Here is an 18,134-nt window from a genome sequence, read left to right as displayed (position 1 = left end):
ACAATGCGCTAATCCTCCTGCAGGACCCTCAGCCATAGTAGCAAGTTTTTCAAAAGTAGAAAATGGCCTTGGTAGCTGCACGCAGCAAGTCAGTTATATTTGTCAAACGTGACCTTTTGCGGTTTCTAGCGAATGGCACTATTGTAACCGAACAGGGGAACCCACCATCAAAGAAGCGATGGAGGAAAGGTAAGGAGAAGAAACCACCCTCATGTACTGATGATGTGTCGTGGGAGGAGAGGCTGGCAGATGTGGTCACCCCTCTGTGGAGGCTGAGTTATGATAAGCAGCTTGAGCTCAAGCAACAGAATCAGGAGAAGATCCTGTCCCAGCTCTCTGGGCATCTTTCTGGCGACTCACCTGTCAGGGATAAACTCAGCTTTCCTGTGCTGCCTGTTCTGCCCTCACCAGTGAGAGATGGCTACCGCAACAAGTCCACATTTTCAGTCAACAGAGGAGTGGATGGCAATCCGAAGACGGTTGGATTTTACATGGGCACGGGCAGGAAGGGGAACATCGTCTGTGTCAGCGGAGACCACCTGCTCAACATGCCACAGAAGCACAAACTGGTGGCCAGGTGCTACCAAGACTTCATCCGCCTGTCCTCACTGGAGCCCTGCCTGCTGTTCCACACCGGGGGTCACTGGAGAGAGATCACAGTGAGGACCAATAAAGAGGGCTGCACCATGGCCATCGTGTACTTTCACCCACAGAGCCTCACCCCAGCAGAAGTGGCCGTCCATAAGGCGGAATTGGTGGATTACTTCACGCAGGGTCCTGGATCGGTCTGTCAGCTGGACTCGCTGTACTTCCAGGAGAGCAGCATGACTCGGTGCACCCATGAGCAATCTCCCTACCAGCTTCTGTATGGTCAGCCACACATATATGAGGAGGTAACCTCACAGAGATTTCATAATCCCTTGTCCAGCTGCACAGACACTGTTCAAGTGCTTGCTCTCATGAATAATTTCATGTATATTTTAATTCAGATTCACTGCCAAAATAGGAAACAAAAATAGGTAAATGTGCACATTTAAACACTTAAATTTAAATAAAGTGTTTGAAATCTGTTATTCTTTTATTCTCTTGGCTATATAATGTCTTAACACGATCCATTCCCGCACAAAAGAATCGGAGAATATTGGAAAAACATTACTGAAAGCTGGTGTCAGTTGCCTCATGCAGAGCTGCACATCATTCAGTACTTGTTTGTGCATGTTTCAGTAAGTCGCTGCACATATTTTCCTAGCAAAATATGAAGAAATTAGGGTTGGCTCGAGACTTTTGCACAGTAATGTATCTAAGGACATGTAAATGAGGCATGTAAGAGCATTATTTGTAATAGCAAAGTTATCATAGCAAGGCAATAGGGAGAAGCAGAAGGGAAGAAGTAATATTTTTGAGGTTAAGAATAGGCCATGTAGGAAATTCAGCTTATTTACAGCTGTGGAAGTACTGGGAAAACCCCCCACAAGATACATCACGGAAGCAGTGGAACATGTATGACTAAAATGTAAGTCGGCCATTCCCAAAGCCAAGAGTACTGTGTCTCATTAAACACCAGAAAATCCAGCGGAGCCCATCAAGCCCTGAATCTTCGCCCAAATTAATACAAGAGAAAGAGATGTATTTCCTTGAAAACTTTATTAAATAACATAAACAACACAGACTGTTGTCTATAAATTCCTAATGTTACGCAGTCAGACACAAGGTGCTAAGGCCAGTGTGTGACCCGACTGCTCCTGGAAGACAGAAATGTCAATTCAAGAGCTGTAACTTTAGGTCAGAGTAATGACTAATATCACAACTTAACCACCTAATATTACCAGTTTTGTTTCACTTTTTATATAAATAAGTATATTTTCATACATTTGTAATGAACTTAGTATATTAAAACTGAGTTTCTGTTATTACTGTGGCCCACCTGCAGTATCTTCGTGGCCCACCAGGGGGAACTGTCTCTTTAAAAAAGACAGGAGTCATTATTCAAACTTAGCAATGAAATATAAAACTGTGTGTTTTTGTGTGTACAGCCATTGCTCCCTTTCATTGCATCCCTTGCAGGCTTGCATTTTGAAGTCTTGTACCACTACTCTAGCCAAGCAGGTGGCAGTAATACACCTTCATGTTGGTTGTCAGTTGCCATAAAACAATAACATTAGCTTTACTTATAAAACCATCCTTATAAACATTGAATTTATGTAGGCAATAGAGAAGAGTGGGTAGCTACTGTTTAATATGTTTTTACCTTATGATTGTTTTTTTTCATTGCTCCTCTGTCATCTTGTGATTCTCAGATACTGGACTTCAAGTTCCGCATCTCGGCCGACGCCTTTTTCCAGGTGAACCAGGCAGCTGCTGAAGTCCTCTATGCCACAGTGAGAGACCTTTGTGTCCCAAACACTGAGGAGGATGGAGGGCAAACAAAAGCCGGCAGCACTCTTCTAGATGTGTGCTGTGGGACGGGTGCCATGGGAATCACTATTTCTCCCAGAGTGGACAAAATTATTGGTATAGAGCTCATAGAACAGGCAGTGGAAGACGCTAAACACAACGCAGCTCTCAATAATGTGTTAAACTGTGAGTTTATCTCTGGGAAGGCAGAAGCTGTGCTTCCTGGCCTTATATCTCAGCTGAGCTTCGCAGGCAGATGCCTTACAGTCGTGGTAAATCCTGCTCGAGCCGGCCTCCACCACAGGGTTGTCCGGGCTTTGCGAAACCAACCGGCTATCCGCAGGCTGGTCTACGTTTCTTGTAAACCAGACGGAGAAGCTATGAGGAACTTCAAGGAACTTTGCTGTGATCCTAACTCACAGAAGAAACTCACAGGAGAAGCATTTTCACCAACTCTGGCTGTGCCCATTGACTTGTTCCCACATACCCCTCATTGTGAAGTGGTGATACTTTTCGAGAGGTAGCAAATAGTTTTTGTTCAAAGGTTGGCCTTAACCCTGAAAGCTTGTAAGTAGAGGAATAATGATGTACTGTATTTTAGATGATAAAATAAATCGTTGCGCATCCTATACTCATGTTTGACCCACGTGTTCTCAATTGTTTGCTTTCAGGACTCTGTGCTACCAGTGCAACAAGTTACTGTTTAGATTATTAATCAGCTAACGTGCCATTGTTTTGGAGTAATTATTGGTTTATAAAATATTAGAAAGATGAATATCCAACAGTCAGTCCCCAGATATATTCACGTTAAATACTGAAAACTAAAAAATGGAAAAATCCTAATTTTAATGGTGATCGACATTGTTGATTTCACATTATCAGACTAAGCAGACCTAGAGTGACATAAAACACCTCTAAATACAGCACTGGGGGGTTTATTACTCTGCTCTGACAGATTGTGCTTTACCAAAGTCCTTATAGGAGGAGGTCTTGCAGCTCTCTCCCCCCCCCCCCCCCCCCCCAATTTATAAATTAATTCCATTAATTAACTAATGGAAAGTAACACACAAACAGTAACACACACAAATCCATGGACTTTGGTATTTACTCAAATAAATAAAGTAATACCTTTCAATCCTTTAATTTCATGAGCAGCATCAAGACAGTTCAACATCTGGGAGTCTGATCTGGTCAGATAAGTAGCAGAAGGGGTTGTTATAACAGTAGAACGTCAACAATGAGATAACCCCCAAAACAGGTATGGTTTTACAGGTGGGAATTATATGCGCTGGCATTTTTTTTTACTAGTATTGCATTTTGACTATGATCAGTGTGGTAACATGAGGCGATACTTAGACCTTGCATTAGGGGTGAAAAGCTCCAGGCCTCAAGGGCCGGTGTCCTGCAGGTTTTAGATATCACCCTGGGTTAACACACCTGAATTAGTTCATTACCAGGCCTCTGGAGAACCTCAAAACATTTTGAGGAGGTAATTTAGCCATTTAAATCAGCTGTGTTGGATCAAGGACACATCTAAAACCTGGAGGAGACCGGCCCTTGAGGCCCGGAGTACACCCACACCTGCCCTGCAGAGATTGCACAGTCTCACAGGCAGGCTTCAAATACAGCTAACAGGCATCCAGCCTCCCCTATCACTATCCCACCCCACGCAGATGGCAACAATCCAGTCAAGGGGACCTCGATCACCTTAGTCTAACGTGGACTGTCCCCTCTCATCATCATAATAAGTTACTAATTAAAATGTCTAGCGTAACCTAAGCGGTGAACGACAAACAAAAGAATAAGAGTGTCTGCAGACACGATCGGAGACTGTGTGCGCGTTTTACTGATCACATCTGTCTGTCTAGTTTTCGAGGTGCTATTACAGGGTCCTCTTTGCGAAAAATAAAAAATGACTAACAAGAAGCAAAGCGGAGATGCGAGGACAGACTCAAGTACGGTAGATGATGCTATTTACTTTACCTATAAAGAGAAACCATGGAAACTGCCGACAGTCTTAAGATGGAGAAATATCATAGTGTTTATCCTCTTACATCTGGGAGCACTTTACGGACTGATTCTCATTTCCTCCACATCGCCTTCAACCCTTGCATGGAGTGAGTATTCAGGAAATCCAGGGGCATGCTTGGTTGTACGATTACATATGGGAAAAATGGAGGCTGATCCTCTCTAGCTTTATAAATTTCAGGGTAAAGTGCTATGAAAAAGTAACCTCTGGCACATGATAAAAAGACACTATCTGCATATCTTCAAACTAAATATCATAAAAAAGGAAGCCAACCTGACACGTTTTAAATAACTGAATGGCCATTTAAAAACATGCAATGTAATTCCACACGGGAAAAGTATTTGGCTACTGCTTTTACAGAGGTGTTCACACTTGCTGATCTGTTAATCAAGTGCTTTTTAAATTTTAAGTATTTGCACTTTTTGTTTTTACTGTATATTAAATTAAATACTGTAATGTAGTAAGAAAATATTGTTTTTTTTGTCATAAAACATTGATGTACCTAAATACTTAATATTAAGTTACAAAACATAATTGCGGATGTGATGCTTCTTTTGAACACTTGTACATAAAATAAAATGCAAAGTCTGAGATGTGATATACTTCATGCCTTCTCCCTGTCTATGTGTATGCAGAAGAACATATATGAATGGGTGAGGGACCATTGCCTCCACCACAAATATGTATGCACAGACGCAGACCCTCACAATGCCTCACGGGGATTTTTCTTCTCCCACATTGGTTGGCTCCTGGTCCAAGAACATCCTGACTGCGCTGAAAAGAAACAGAAACTCAGCCTGTCTGACCTGACGACAGATAAAGTGGTTATGTTCCAGAAACGGTGAGCAAACCTTAATGCAGACACTGATTTGGATCATAAAAAAAGTACAGTTATGCAAGACTCATTCAATCAACAACAAGCCACAGAGTGCAATAATGCACCTCATACTTTATTGGTAGTCCAGTTGATTTCTTTCCAAGCTCCTTAGAGTAGCAAGACTTGGATGACTGAGAACCTACACAGACATACTTTATTACTGTTTCTGAGCTTGATTTCTGCAAAACAATGTTGAAAAGTGAGTTTGGCCTTGAATTGATTTAGTAATGTTAACTTTTTGGTCACTACTAAACATTTACACTGTTCTGGGCAAATCCTCCTCTGCTAATGATGGTCAGTGACCTGGTCAGAGGTACTGAGGAAGTTGTTGCCCTAATAACGATGATGTTGGTGCTCTTCATGCTATGTTTGATTTCTGTTCCATTTGGAGTCACTGGTAGTTCAGGAGGTAGAGCAGGTCCTATCTGCTCTAGTCTGCCTGCCTTGGAAAAGATACTAACCCAAGTATGTATGTGGATGTTACATAGAAAGCACTTGCTGAATGTGCTGAATGAATGGATGAGACATGTTGTATAAGTGCTCTGAGTTCTCCGGGAGAGTAGAAAAGCGCTATGTAAGAATTTGTCCAATTACCATTCAGAGTTTGTGCGTCTTTGAAACTAGTCCAAAAAAATGTTCATTGCAAACCAAATTGTAGCCAACTAAGAATGGATGTATGAGATGCTATCTGTTGATTTATTTCAGACATTACGTGGTGTCTATGCTGGTCCTCTGGTTCCTCGTGCCCACGCTGGTTCCCTGGTACTTCTGGGGTGAATCCTTAGTTGTGGGGTGCTTTGTCCCTGGGCTCCTCAGACATGTTGCAGTCCTAAATGCCACCTGGCTTGTAAATAGTGTTGCACAAATGTGGGGCAACAGACCTTATGACAAGAACATCAACCCAAGGGAAAACAAGTTTGTTTCTTTCAGTGCCGTAAGATTTTCTTTTACAACTCATTAAAGTTACTATTTGCAGTCAGGTCCTTAACTGTATGGACAGTGTCACAATTTCTTAATTTAACCTCTATATACCACAACAGCAGATTTAAAAAAAACTGAAGTGCAGACGTTCAGCTTGAATTCAATGGGTTAAACAGATTATTTTTGCATTAACTGTTTGGGAATTGCAGTCATTTTTGTCCACAGGATCCCATTTTCAGAGAATCTAAATTCATTTGAGAATTGACTGATAAGGTCAGGTGAGGCCTGCTAAGGCCTGCTCTTATTTCATTAAAGGTTAAGCAGATAAAAGCTATGGAGTCTGATTCCAAGTGTTTAACTTCAGTTTAATATCTACTAGCTGAACCCTCAATTTAAGGTTCAAAGAGATATAGGCTGAAAAGCCAAAACTAAACCTGAGAGGAAAAAAAAAAAATTAGGAGAGGCCAAATCAAAATCTAGCATGTTAGTAAGAACTAATGTACTAACCAGCTCGGCAACAGCGACAGGCCTGAAAGACTACAGAAGAGAGAGATGATCAAAGAATGACTTTACAACATCGAAGTCAAGATCATAATGACCTAGAAGGTGCCAAACTTATTGTAATTGTAAAAGTACATATATAATGAGAAAATGTTTTCACAAGTAAGGGATTTGGAAGGATGTTAATCACAGGTGCTTAGCTTAACATACAAATGTGTGTGATTATCTTTTTATTTATTTATTTTTCAAGATTTTTAAATGGAAAAACGAGTGTACTCAGCATCAAATTATCCTTCACATGCTTCAACCAGTGTCTGTCTCCCTACTGCTTTTCTGTGATGAGTTATCATCACCATCACCAAATCAGTAGTTTGTCTCTTTTTAAGAATGACTTGCTACACTGATAAAGGCACTTTGTTCTTGATTTTCAGACTTTTTTTTATTGTTGTTTTTTGTATGTATGAACCTTAAGCAGGCACCAAATTCTTTGCACACCAGAACGGACTTCTTGTTTTTTTTTTTTAAAATTTGGAGCACTGTAAAACTATTCACATTCCGAATAAAAATAAATAAATAATGTAAATTAAAAAAAAATGAAATAAAAGCAAGAATCACAACCAGTGCTGTTTGTTTTTTTTATACTATCTATACTAAGAATCACTCAAAAGCAGCTAAGTATATGTTACTAATCAAAATGCTACTTTAGACAAGAAGATTATGCACTTTGACATTATTTAAAGAATAAAAAAAAATAAAAAATGACTTGACAAAAACATGAACTGTGTGAATGAATCTAAAAACCCTCAAAAACATTAAGTATTACATTTCAGCGCCACATATTGGATTCTGTGAAAATGACCCTTATAGAAATCACTTATCTTTGCTGATAGCTGTGTGAGTTTGGATCATATCCATCTGCAGGTTACACATTTGACATGCTATTCAGATATGGTCTGAACATTACTTGCAGCATTACGTTTCTGCTCCATTAAACTTTGACATTGTCCTTTTTTACTGTGGCAGGGTGACCAAATGCAGATAAACTTGCTGTGAGACAAAGGCAGCATTTGTGTGGGACACCTCTGAATTTAATCTAATTTACAAATAAAAATAAACTGTGCACTGCAAGTGTGGCAAGATTAGTATTCTTCTGTGCCTGGGATTAAATATTCATACACTGTCACACATTTGAACAATTATGACACATAAACAATGCCTCTTCACGCTATACTTTTATGCTGTGTGAAGCTAAAAATGTACTCAGTTTCCATCATGTTTACTGAAATCTGCAGTGCTAAATTTTTGCTGTTTGTTTCAGGTAAGGAATAACAAACTTCTTGTCGTAGCTCATGGTCATAGCACCCTAAGCATTCTCATCTGATCTGGGAAACTAAGCAGGATTGGGCCCGGTTAGTTGGGAGACCACATGTAAAAATGAGGAACTCTATGTTTGAGGTGGCTGTGGCTCAGGAGGGTGAGTGGCTTGTCCATCAAATGGTTGGTGATGCCAAATAAGGACCAATTCATTTATAAGAAAAAAAATAAATGTAGTGTTTTTTTGGAGAAACAAAAACAAAAAAAAGAAGCTAAGGCAACAACGTGGTTCCTGATTTCATCTCATCTTACTTGTCAGTTCTTTTTAAATCTTAATCCAAAAACATCCCTCAGAAGTCCCTCATGATGACCCCCCCTCCCCCGCCCCAAATCCCAATTTGCACACAAGAAGATCGCAAAAGTCCTGCCTCAGATAAAGGAAGGGACCTAAAGGTCAGACGAGGTTATTGGGGAATAACCCTTTATCCAGTGTCAGGAAAGGGCCGTCTGGATTAGCGATGCAAATGTCCTATTTCTGATCAGTGGCTTGGCCTTCACTCTGTCACAATCCACCTTTTATGTGGCTGTTAAAATATAGCAGGCAAGTAAACAAAAATGTACTCCTACTAAGATCAGTAAAATAAATAAATAGAAAATTTTAAGGGAAAACCTGCTAAACACTCAAAATAAACATCGCCGCTCCCTGCAGCACGTCATCGCACATTATTCTGAGAATGCATCTATCAAGAACCCCCACCCAAACATCATTCATTTGCAGAATTTTGCTTTAACTCTCCTATAAATAAACAAATATTAATTAAAATAAATAAATCAATTTTAAAAAACAATCACTAATCGGGAGTATTTGACCTGTATGAAACTACACACTCGCTCGGTGCTGTTAAATTTCGTTGAGTAACAGTTTCCATGACAGATACACTGATTCAATCACACCTTTGTTAAACTGAACCAAAGTTTTCTGTTGTCCCATCAAACTGACAAACGGCTATCCTCCAGCTAATCCCCGACAAATCAACTGCTTTTCGATAGCTTAAATAAACATTTTCTCTGCGCAGAAATTCAAGGGATCACTGTTACACTTTTCCTAAAGGATTAAACAGATCTGCCTTTGCTTTTAAAGGAAGGCAGGGAACCTACCGTTGCTCGGCCCTGAAGGCCCAGGGTGCCCTTTTGATCATTTCAGTCTCTCCTTGGTGCATTACTTCTGATTGGCCAAGAGAGTAAGAAGGGGGAAAATCTTTAATTAAGCAGATAATCTCTTGTTGGGACGAGAGCAGCTCCATTTCAGAGCCCCCGCCTTGAATCCTGGAAGCCCTTGTGAAGTTTCATGTGCTGGTAGTTCAGTGTCCTCTCCATCTTCACGCCGTCTGCAGCTTTGGACGAGTTGCCGTCTCTTCCCTCCCCTCACCTGTCAGGATGTTCATGCACTGGGAGGTTTTTTATTACATTTTCATTCTCCTGACTCACATGAGGTCCACCTGCTGCTGGTAAGTTGGTTTATTATGAAATATTAGCCACTTTCTTGGCTATAACGTCCGCTCCAAATAGCCTACTGAAAAGGATTAACTGAACACACGCGGGGAACTTTTATTCATTTATTCATTCGAAAAATAAAAGCCCAATTTATTTAATAGAATTATTCAATAAGGAACCTTTTATAAAGGGCTTATTGGGTTTGAAGGCGGTTAATAAGCACTTAGTGTTGGCTAAATATAAGCCGTTTATGAGGTCGATTTGCGGGTAGCCAGGTTTTGAAAATTCCCTGAGATTTCTTACAAACTAAAATCCATCAACCAGCGAAATTTTTTTTTCTTGACTAAGTCAATAAAATAACATTCCCACATCAGTTCTCACTTTTAAAAAATCTTTCAGTAGTGTGGTTCACTAAAGTTTGAATACCCACATGTCATAGTTTAACATGTTACAAAGTGCACTAATGAGAGATGAATTAGCAGAGGAATTTGTGGAGGACACTGAGCTTCCCAGGGTGAATAAGCTGTCTCCTTTTCCAGGTCAGTGAATAATTTCTTGATGACTGGACCCAAGGTAAGCCAACTTTCTTTTGATCTTCTCTCCTCTCTGTTTTTCCACAAAAGAGAAAGACACTTCTTATGAGATCTTAACTCAAGTTTAGGGACAAATTCTGGTACCTGTCTGCGTTGAACAATGGTGCTACATCTGTGATATTCTTGGACTTTTGTGATTTTTTTTCTTTACCCCCCCATCCGTACACTTGACCTTATTCAAAGGCTCTGTGTAGCCGAGGGTTGAATGTGTTAAGAGGCAAGAGCAGGCACTGCTGTAGTGGGTGGTCATCATTAGTGATCCAGACCCCTGTGAAAGAGGTGGTACTCCATCTCCCTGAAGGCCACTTGAGACATATTAGTTATATTATCATTCACACAGTCCGAACAAGCAGCAGAGCGGCAGGCGAAACCCGCACAGACGGCGCTTTGAGACTTTACTGCAGCTGATGAGACCTCCACATGCAAACTGAGCCGCTTCATAGTGTTTTTGTCACATAACTGACAGATATCATCTATTTAATCTGTCTGTTAAAGAGTAACCACTTTATACCAGCTTCTTCCACATTTTAAACTCCACATAGTAACTTAAATTTTGCACTGATAAGAAAGTGACATGAAAGCAGTGGATTTAACACTAACAAATGTGAAAGTCGCACATCCTTGATCCAGTCCCTCATGATCTTTTAGTCCCGCAGATAGCAGCGACTGACTTTCCCTGTACTTGATCAAGCTCGTTCAACCATGTTTCCTAAAAGTATAATATGATGCTTGTTAGGTAGGATGCATCCTGGTACTGAAATCACAGCAGATGCCATGTTGTGAAATCACACTGCTGTTGCTGTAAAATGTGCATTGTATTATAACGCAGGCATACCTGATCTACTCAAGCAGCGTGGCAGCAGGAGCTCAGAGTGGCATAGAGGAGTGCAAATACCAGTTTGCATGGGACCGCTGGAACTGCCCCGAGCGAGCTCTGCAGCTATCCACGCACAGCAGCCTGCGCAGTGGTAAGTCCTGACCCCCCCACCCCTCACAGAACAACTCAACGCCATCCCAAATATTCCCACACGCCTACGAGGCTGAGATTCCAACTCATGGCAAACATGGCAGATTTTCAAAGATGTTTAAAAAGTGGTATGCAACTGTGTGCTTTTTTTTTTTTTTTTTAGGTTTATTTCTGATGCTTGAGTCTTTTTGTCTTCTTTGTGTCTTACAAATATTTGCTTAGTCCAAAGAGTTGGGATTGTTACAGAGGCAAGTAAGACAAGAGCCAAAACAAAAAGGCACTCATGTCCCACCGAATCACAGCCTCTACATACAGAGATCCACAAACACAAAGAGACAGATTTGTTAGGTAATATAAAATAAAATTCGTTTAATTTAGAGAATATTTATAATAACTGTCAGTGAGGGTTTTACTCTCCTGGCACGAAGGCGGGATTTTTTTTCAAAATAATTTTCATTAAAAAAACAACAGCAACAACACAAAATACATAAAGTTAAACTCTCTCTGTAGTTGATTTAACTTAGTGGAAGGAAGCAACTGGAGTATAATTGTGTGAATGTATTAGACAACATAGCTAACAAGTTTCTCCGGTGATAATAGCAAATCGAGAGACGGCGTTTGTCCACGCCATCAGCTCAGCTGGCGTTATGTACACCCTAACCCGGAACTGCAGCCTTGGAGACTTTGATAACTGCGGCTGTGATGACAGCAGAAATGGACAACGAGGTCAGAGAGATACACGAACGCGTACATGACATGTGAAAGGACAGTTTTCGCTTCCTAAAGCGATTCCAGTAATTTCATTCTTTTTGTTTTATAGGTGGTCACGGGTGGCTCTGGGGTGGCTGCAGTGACAATGTTGGCTTTGGTGAGGCCATCTCCAAACAGTTTGTTGATGCTTTAGAGACTGGACAGGATGCACGGGCAGCCATGAATCTCCATAACAATGAGGCTGGGCGCAAGGTACAGTATGCCCTCTTAATTTACGAGCATCTTGCATGAGATGCAGTACAATCATGCAATATTATGGCTTTAATTAACCACTCATTATTTAAACTGGGTGGCATCCTGGCTTAAAATGTAAGAATCTTACACGGCCCTCCGACTGATTGCAGATTGTAAAGCACCTTTTGAATCATTTTTCCCTGCGCAGAATTACGCTGAGTGTGCCACCCAAGCATCCCTTTCACGTCGCTATAAGTGAGGTGCCACTCGTCTCCAATAATAACAGCGTGTTCGGTGTACCAGAAGGGCCTATTTACCAGTGCTGAATGCTCCTTATGACAAAACCTCAACTCAAGAATCTCAGGATCACTGGTGCACGCTTAATTAGAGATCCTGGGGAGCCAGACATTGCACGGCATTCTGTATTATTCTGCTTTTTTTAAAATAAGTGTTTAGTTTTATTCTTGCAATAAGGATCCCACATTTATGTTGGTCTTTGTTTGGCCCCGAGGGAGTCTGAGGGGACCACAGGCGTGCAGCTGAAGTGGTCTTTGTTTACGGTGCCTTTGCTCCCCCCTGTTGGGCCCTGGGATCCCCATGGCACCTGGAGCATCATTGTAACAGAAAAAAATGGGGATAGAAAGAGAGAGGGAAAAACCCCTCCTTTTTCATTTATCCACTCAATGGGACTCTCCATTGGGTCGTCTCACACTAGAAAACATGTTGATAATGAACATGCTAAATAAATACTTCTATTTATTCTACGAGGAACAATGCGACCCGATGTGAAACTTTGATTCAGCCTCACTTCAACAGAAAGTTCATCCCCTCTTCACGGAAAGAAAACACCGCTTTTCAATTGACAGCTGTTTTGTGTTGGTTGAAGTCAGGAAACACAATGGATGACAAGGAACTCCGCGATGGACCTCGAAGCTATCATTTCTTCCTTTTCACCGCTTTCATGCCTTTATCTGAAAAACTTTGAGAATACAATCAGTTAATTTGACCACACGTCAATCAAGAATTTGCAGGAAATGTATGCACCAACACACAATTACGGTTTTTATGTTTTGACAGTTTTTCCACTAAACTCAGAGCAAAACACAGTTTTCTTTAATGCAGTGAACTATTCCTATTTATTTTGATAACATGAACTGTGTCTGTGTGCCCAGGCTGTGAAGGGAACCATGCAGAGGACATGCAAGTGCCATGGCGTGTCAGGAAGCTGCACAACTCAGACCTGTTGGCTGCAGCTGCCAGAGTTCAGAGAGGTGGGGAACTACTTGAAGGAGAAGTACCACAGGGCGCTGAAAGTAGACCTTCTGAGAGGAGCGGGGAACAGCGCGGCCAGCAAGGGGGCCATCGCCGAGACCTTTAGTTCCATCTCCCGTAAGGAGCTGGTCCACCTCGAGGACTCTCCTGATTACTGCCTGGAAAATCGCACTCTGGGTTTGCCTGGCACTGAGGGCCGCGAGTGCCTAAAGAAAGGCAAGAACTTGAGCAAATGGGAGAAGCGAAGCTGCAAGAGACTATGTGGGGAGTGCGGCCTGGCTGTGGAGGAGCGTAAGGCTGAGATGGTGTCGAGCTGTAATTGTAAATTTCACTGGTGCTGTGCGGTAAAGTGCGAGCAGTGCAGAAAGACAGTGACCAAGTACTTTTGTGTGAAAAAAGGAGGTCAGAGGGGAAGAAGCGAGAGCGCCGGGAGCCGCAGGAAGAACCTCAGACTGAGGAAGAAGCACTGAAGATCTTAATGATTTCTTGCAGCTCCCCGGCAGATTCTTTTTTAGATAGTTTGTTTTGGATAAAAGGATGATCTCAGACCGTCGTCAGTGTCCACAGCGTTTTAAAAGTAAACACAACGGCCACAAGATAGAGGAGATGAGAAGGGTTTTAACAAATTTATAGATGGTTAGGAATAAATGTATTTAAGATATATTTTTTATATTTTTTACAACATCTTGAAAAGTCACTGGGCATTTGAAGAGTTTTTATCTGCTTTCAAAATTCTCCACAACTTCATGTATTTATTGTCATGCAGATACACAATCTTGGTGGACGTGGCTATTGTGGTATAAATAACTTATGTGTGTGTATATATATATATATATATATATATATATATATATATATATATATATATATATATATATATATATATATATATGAACCCGTCAGTAATCTTTGTATATAAAACACCCATCAGTGTCAAGTTTTGAATTTTCTCTCCCATCATTTGGCTTGTTGTGACCTTTGCTCCACCTCTTCATGTATTTAATTGTACATAAAATGAAGCACTTTGTACTGTACATTGTTAATTTATTGCGAAGCATTTTCTAGTTTTGCTTTATTGTTAGTTTTCTTTGTGGTTTGTTTACTATTAAAATGCCATAAAAGAATAATAAATCCGTCAACCCTGTCTATCATTCAGCCTGGAGAAAGTACTCATCCTTCTTTAACACACTCTTTGTGACAGTAATACCCTGCCGTTTGGAGTAAACACAGCATTACGCTTCACATTCCTCCCACTGGGGTTCGGATACCAACAAGAATAGAAAATTTTCCAGCATACTCTTCCTTCCATCACGCCTTTCTCAATTTCGCCTCAACAAATACCTCCCATTCTCTCCCTCATCATGGTAATCCTCAAAGAGCCCCCTAACTCCTGAGCGCTTGGAAGTTTCTTCACTGTTTAATACTAGTTTAATTAACTTTGTCCAGACAGAGTAGGACCATGGGGGTGGAGGGCATGAGGCAAGTTGCCCTTAAAAATCATCCCGCCTCTAATTTTGTATGCTAATCTCCTTTTTCACGCCGCACCTCCTTAGGAGTGGGGGAAAGAAGTGTTGGGAAAACTTTGGGCTAGCTGTGCAAGGCTTCCTGTGGCTGTTTTATTTCTGGGCCCACCTATTTGGATCCTTTCACTCCTCTAGGGCCTGCCTTTGCTCGATTTAACAATGAATGCAGAGCTAATCAGCTCTCTCGGAAATGCACCACTGTCGAGGAAGGTAATCCCTTCTTCTCCACTCTCAATGGGCTGTCGCCTTCTAAAGGACTTTGGGAAAAGGCTTTGCACAGATTCACACTGTTCGCTCAAAAGAAGTTAGTTCAAGTATTGTGCCCAAACAAGTGGGTTTTATAAACACATGCTTGCCAGGATACTCACCCCACCTGCGAGTAAGAAGTGCCAGGTTCAGGCAAACTAGCACATGGCAGCCGAAGCTGAAACCCTTCAGACAAGAAGAGACATGAAAGGGGAGATTAGAGTCCCTATTGAGACGGGGGCATTCATTTCTGCACCTTCCTCCTTTTACTCAATGAAGTGTCAAGGAAACACCTTGTTGACATCTTATTTACCAAATAATGATTATAATCAAAACTCCTCTCTCCTCTGATGACCCCCGTGGGCTGGTCAGATCGCTCCGACTGGCATGCAGCAAAACCCTCGCATGAACAAAAGCCCCGCGGCTCTGCAGTCCTGCAAATTTGTTGTGTTAGGGAGTACAACAGAGGCACAAAATGTTCATTCACTGCATTCAAAGGTAATGCAGAAATATAATTAGGACAAGCGTTTTGGATTAAACCTAACAAAGCCACTTTAGACTCAGTGTGCACAATGCAGTGATTCTCATTTGTGCTTTCCTCTCCATGCTGCCATCCAGTAATTCGCCATCAGCAGTCGTTTGCTGCCCACTTACACCCGCGTGTGAAAAAGCACCCCAGAGAGTGAGGAAAGCATGCTGGCACAACAATTGGTTAACGTGTGGGAAAGCTGAACATGAAAAACACATTTTAACCTCCTAGGACCTGGCGTCCACATATGTGGACATCACATTTTGGGTTGTCTAGACCAAAATACTAAATTTTGCTCTACAAGGGCCTGATATCCACTTACAAGGACATTATACTGTTATATCAGAATTTAAAGCAAATGTCCTCATATGTGGATCTCATTTTTCTCAGAAACAAAAATAAGTAAAAATTGGTTAAAAGAAATCACATACTGTAATTCTTTGTTTTTACATTCATCAGGTCCCAATCAACCCAAATAGCAAAGAGAAACTAAAAGTGCGTGCCATGAAAGAGTTCGGGTCTTAGGAGGTTAAAGTTGAGCAGTTTGACACATCTGTGAAATTATTCTCCTGTTCACTGAATGAGATCTAAAATCAGGGGCTGGACTATAAGATCAGCTGAGAAGATTCATAAGGACAGAGAACATTAATGCTCACTCTAACTCTAAATCGTTGCTTTACTATAATTTTTTTATTACTATTAAATACCTTCAATATATTTGGACTACAATAAAGAAAAAAGCTGGCAGACAGACATAAAGTTTGATGCAAACACCAGCATTTTCCTCAAATGCGCTACCACACACCCTGATGAACTGAAGAGAGCTGACCTGAATTAACCAAATATTATCACGGATGTGTGAAACAGCGCAAAGTGTTCGTCGCTGAGCCGGGCACACAGTTTCCCACCACGCAGAGGTGACACGACCTCTGACCGAGCGGTCTTAACTTCCGTCTCTCGGGCCGGCCCTGCCATTTTCGATCTGCGGTAACACATGAGCCTGAGGTGACAGGGAAGCAGGTTACACCACCACCACACGGGAACTGTGGGATCTGTTTTAAAGCAGCTGCTTACTTTCACAGTTTAAATAATTAATCTGAACTTCTGAACCAAAACAGCGAGATGCATAATGTATAAAAGATTTTTTTTCTTTTAATCTGTACAGTAGCGTCGGTATTAAAACCTAATTTTAAGACTTTGAGCTTTTGATGTGGAGTATTTTTGTTTGCAAACAATTAAAGTTGGGAAAATGACTTATAATGCCTCAGAGAATCCTCAGCTTATAGGATTTATGGCTTAGGGGTTTTAGACCTGCAACACCTAGAGGGGAGAGGGTCAGCATGAAAGCCAACACAGATGAGTACAGATGAGTTTTACTTCCACTATGCGCTCTACTCTGCTTTATAAAACTCAATGAATGCCAAAATTTGTTGCAACTTTTGGAAGTGCTATAGATATGAACAGCTTCTATTGGTCAGTAGAGATCCACTGTAACACAGAGTGATTGCTTTGTCAGCTGTTTGGGGAAAAGACAGCAGTGGTAGATTTGCTGGTATTGGTCAGCAGGATGGAGCAACAAGTTTCTTGTGACTCACCAGGCTGTTTGATCTCCTGGCTGTGAGTAACTACGGGAAAAATAAAGCATCAGAGGGATCCGCTCAGCTCACTGATCTCCACAACAAACAACACTAAGCATGGGAACATAAATACTGAATCAGGAGAAAACACATAAAGGAAGTGCATTTGCATTATTGAACTAAAATTATGTGTAGCATTAAAAGCAGTTGTTATTTAAATAACAGAACAAGGCAGCATCGGCTAATCAGCCTGCTGAGCATGGCATAGTGTGTGAGTACCTAAATATTAGAGTAAAAAAAGACTCATGTTTCAGATCATCACTGATTAACTTTCATGAAACTTTTAATATGCAGTGCTTTGTTAAGACCAGTACTGTTGTAAGCAGTTGGTCTTTTTCCTGAAATAAGAGCCACACTATCAAAATACTACATCTTCCTTTATCTGAAGCAGAAAGTTTGACTTATATAGGTGGCTCATCTGGGGTACTGTGTGGTGTTACTGGGACACATAATTAAATTAAATTAGTATTCAAAGTATGAGTCTTGAATTCAGAATATTACAGGAAAAATATTAATTATTATTATAATCTGAAGAGTATCCCCGCCACTATGGCTGAGAAATTAAAGCACTGAAGGGGAAATGCAATATTTCCCCCTGACATCTTATGGAGTAGAAGTACTTTAACATGGAACTACTCAACAAAAGTATTTAAAAGAGTATTTTGGTACAATACATGCTTTTTGGTTTACAGTTTCATCCTCACGTGGAGCTTTTTAACACGTTTGTTTAATGTAAAATTCCCTTCACGGAGCTTCTAACTTCATCAGTTTTGTTATTTTTTCTTACATATTTTATATAGAAGCTACTGTCAGTTGCTCCCTTATTCACACAGGGGTCACCACAGTAGATAGGGCCACATATTTGCTTTTGCAGGATCTGTGCCTCCTCCCA

General features: G+C 41.0%; 2 protein-coding genes and 1 long non-coding RNA gene across 4 annotated transcripts; 2 read left to right on the top strand and 1 right to left on the bottom strand.

Annotated features, from left to right (window-relative positions):
- The first annotated feature begins 50 nt into the window (after positions 1-50).
- On the top strand, positions 51-3,025 carry trmt2b (tRNA methyltransferase 2B). 2 transcript variants are annotated; one of them, XM_080287759.1, is made up of 3 exons: positions 51-189; positions 412-893; positions 2,298-3,025. In XM_080287759.1, exons 1-3 carry the CDS (start codon positions 63-65, stop codon positions 2,916-2,918), a joined length of 1,230 nt encoding a protein of 409 aa, XP_080143885.1. In that variant the 5' UTR covers positions 51-62; the 3' UTR covers positions 2,919-3,025. The 2 variants fall into 2 exon arrangements, with proteins under 2 accessions (XP_080143885.1, XP_026045820.1); XM_026190035.2 differs by having other exon boundaries at positions 63-893.
- A 3,306-nt stretch (positions 3,026-6,331) lies between these two features.
- wnt8b (wingless-type MMTV integration site family, member 8b) lies at positions 6,332-14,219 on the top strand. The gene is made up of 6 exons (XM_026190038.2): positions 6,332-9,544; positions 10,070-10,103; positions 10,953-11,091; positions 11,691-11,816; positions 11,911-12,053; positions 13,208-14,219. The coding sequence occupies exons 1-6, from the start codon at positions 9,474-9,476 to the stop codon at positions 13,775-13,777; spliced, it is 1,083 nt and encodes a 360-aa protein (XP_026045823.1). The 5' UTR covers positions 6,332-9,473; the 3' UTR covers positions 13,778-14,219.
- LOC145419614 (uncharacterized) lies at positions 14,161-16,708 on the bottom strand. The gene is made up of 2 exons (XR_013900916.1): positions 15,390-16,708; positions 14,161-15,262 (listed from the first exon to the last, which is right to left on the bottom strand). It is a non-coding gene; the product is annotated as an uncharacterized LOC145419614 (long non-coding RNA).
- Positions 16,709-18,134: the final 1,426 nt, after the last annotated feature.

This window comes from Astatotilapia calliptera, chromosome 13, assembly GCF_964374335.1.
Source record: "Astatotilapia calliptera chromosome 13, fAstCal68.1, whole genome shotgun sequence".
Lineage (NCBI taxonomy): Eukaryota > Metazoa > Chordata > Actinopteri > Cichliformes > Cichlidae > Astatotilapia > Astatotilapia calliptera.
The sequence above is the reverse complement of the archived record's forward strand: the minus strand, read 5'-3'. Positions and strand labels throughout refer to the sequence as shown.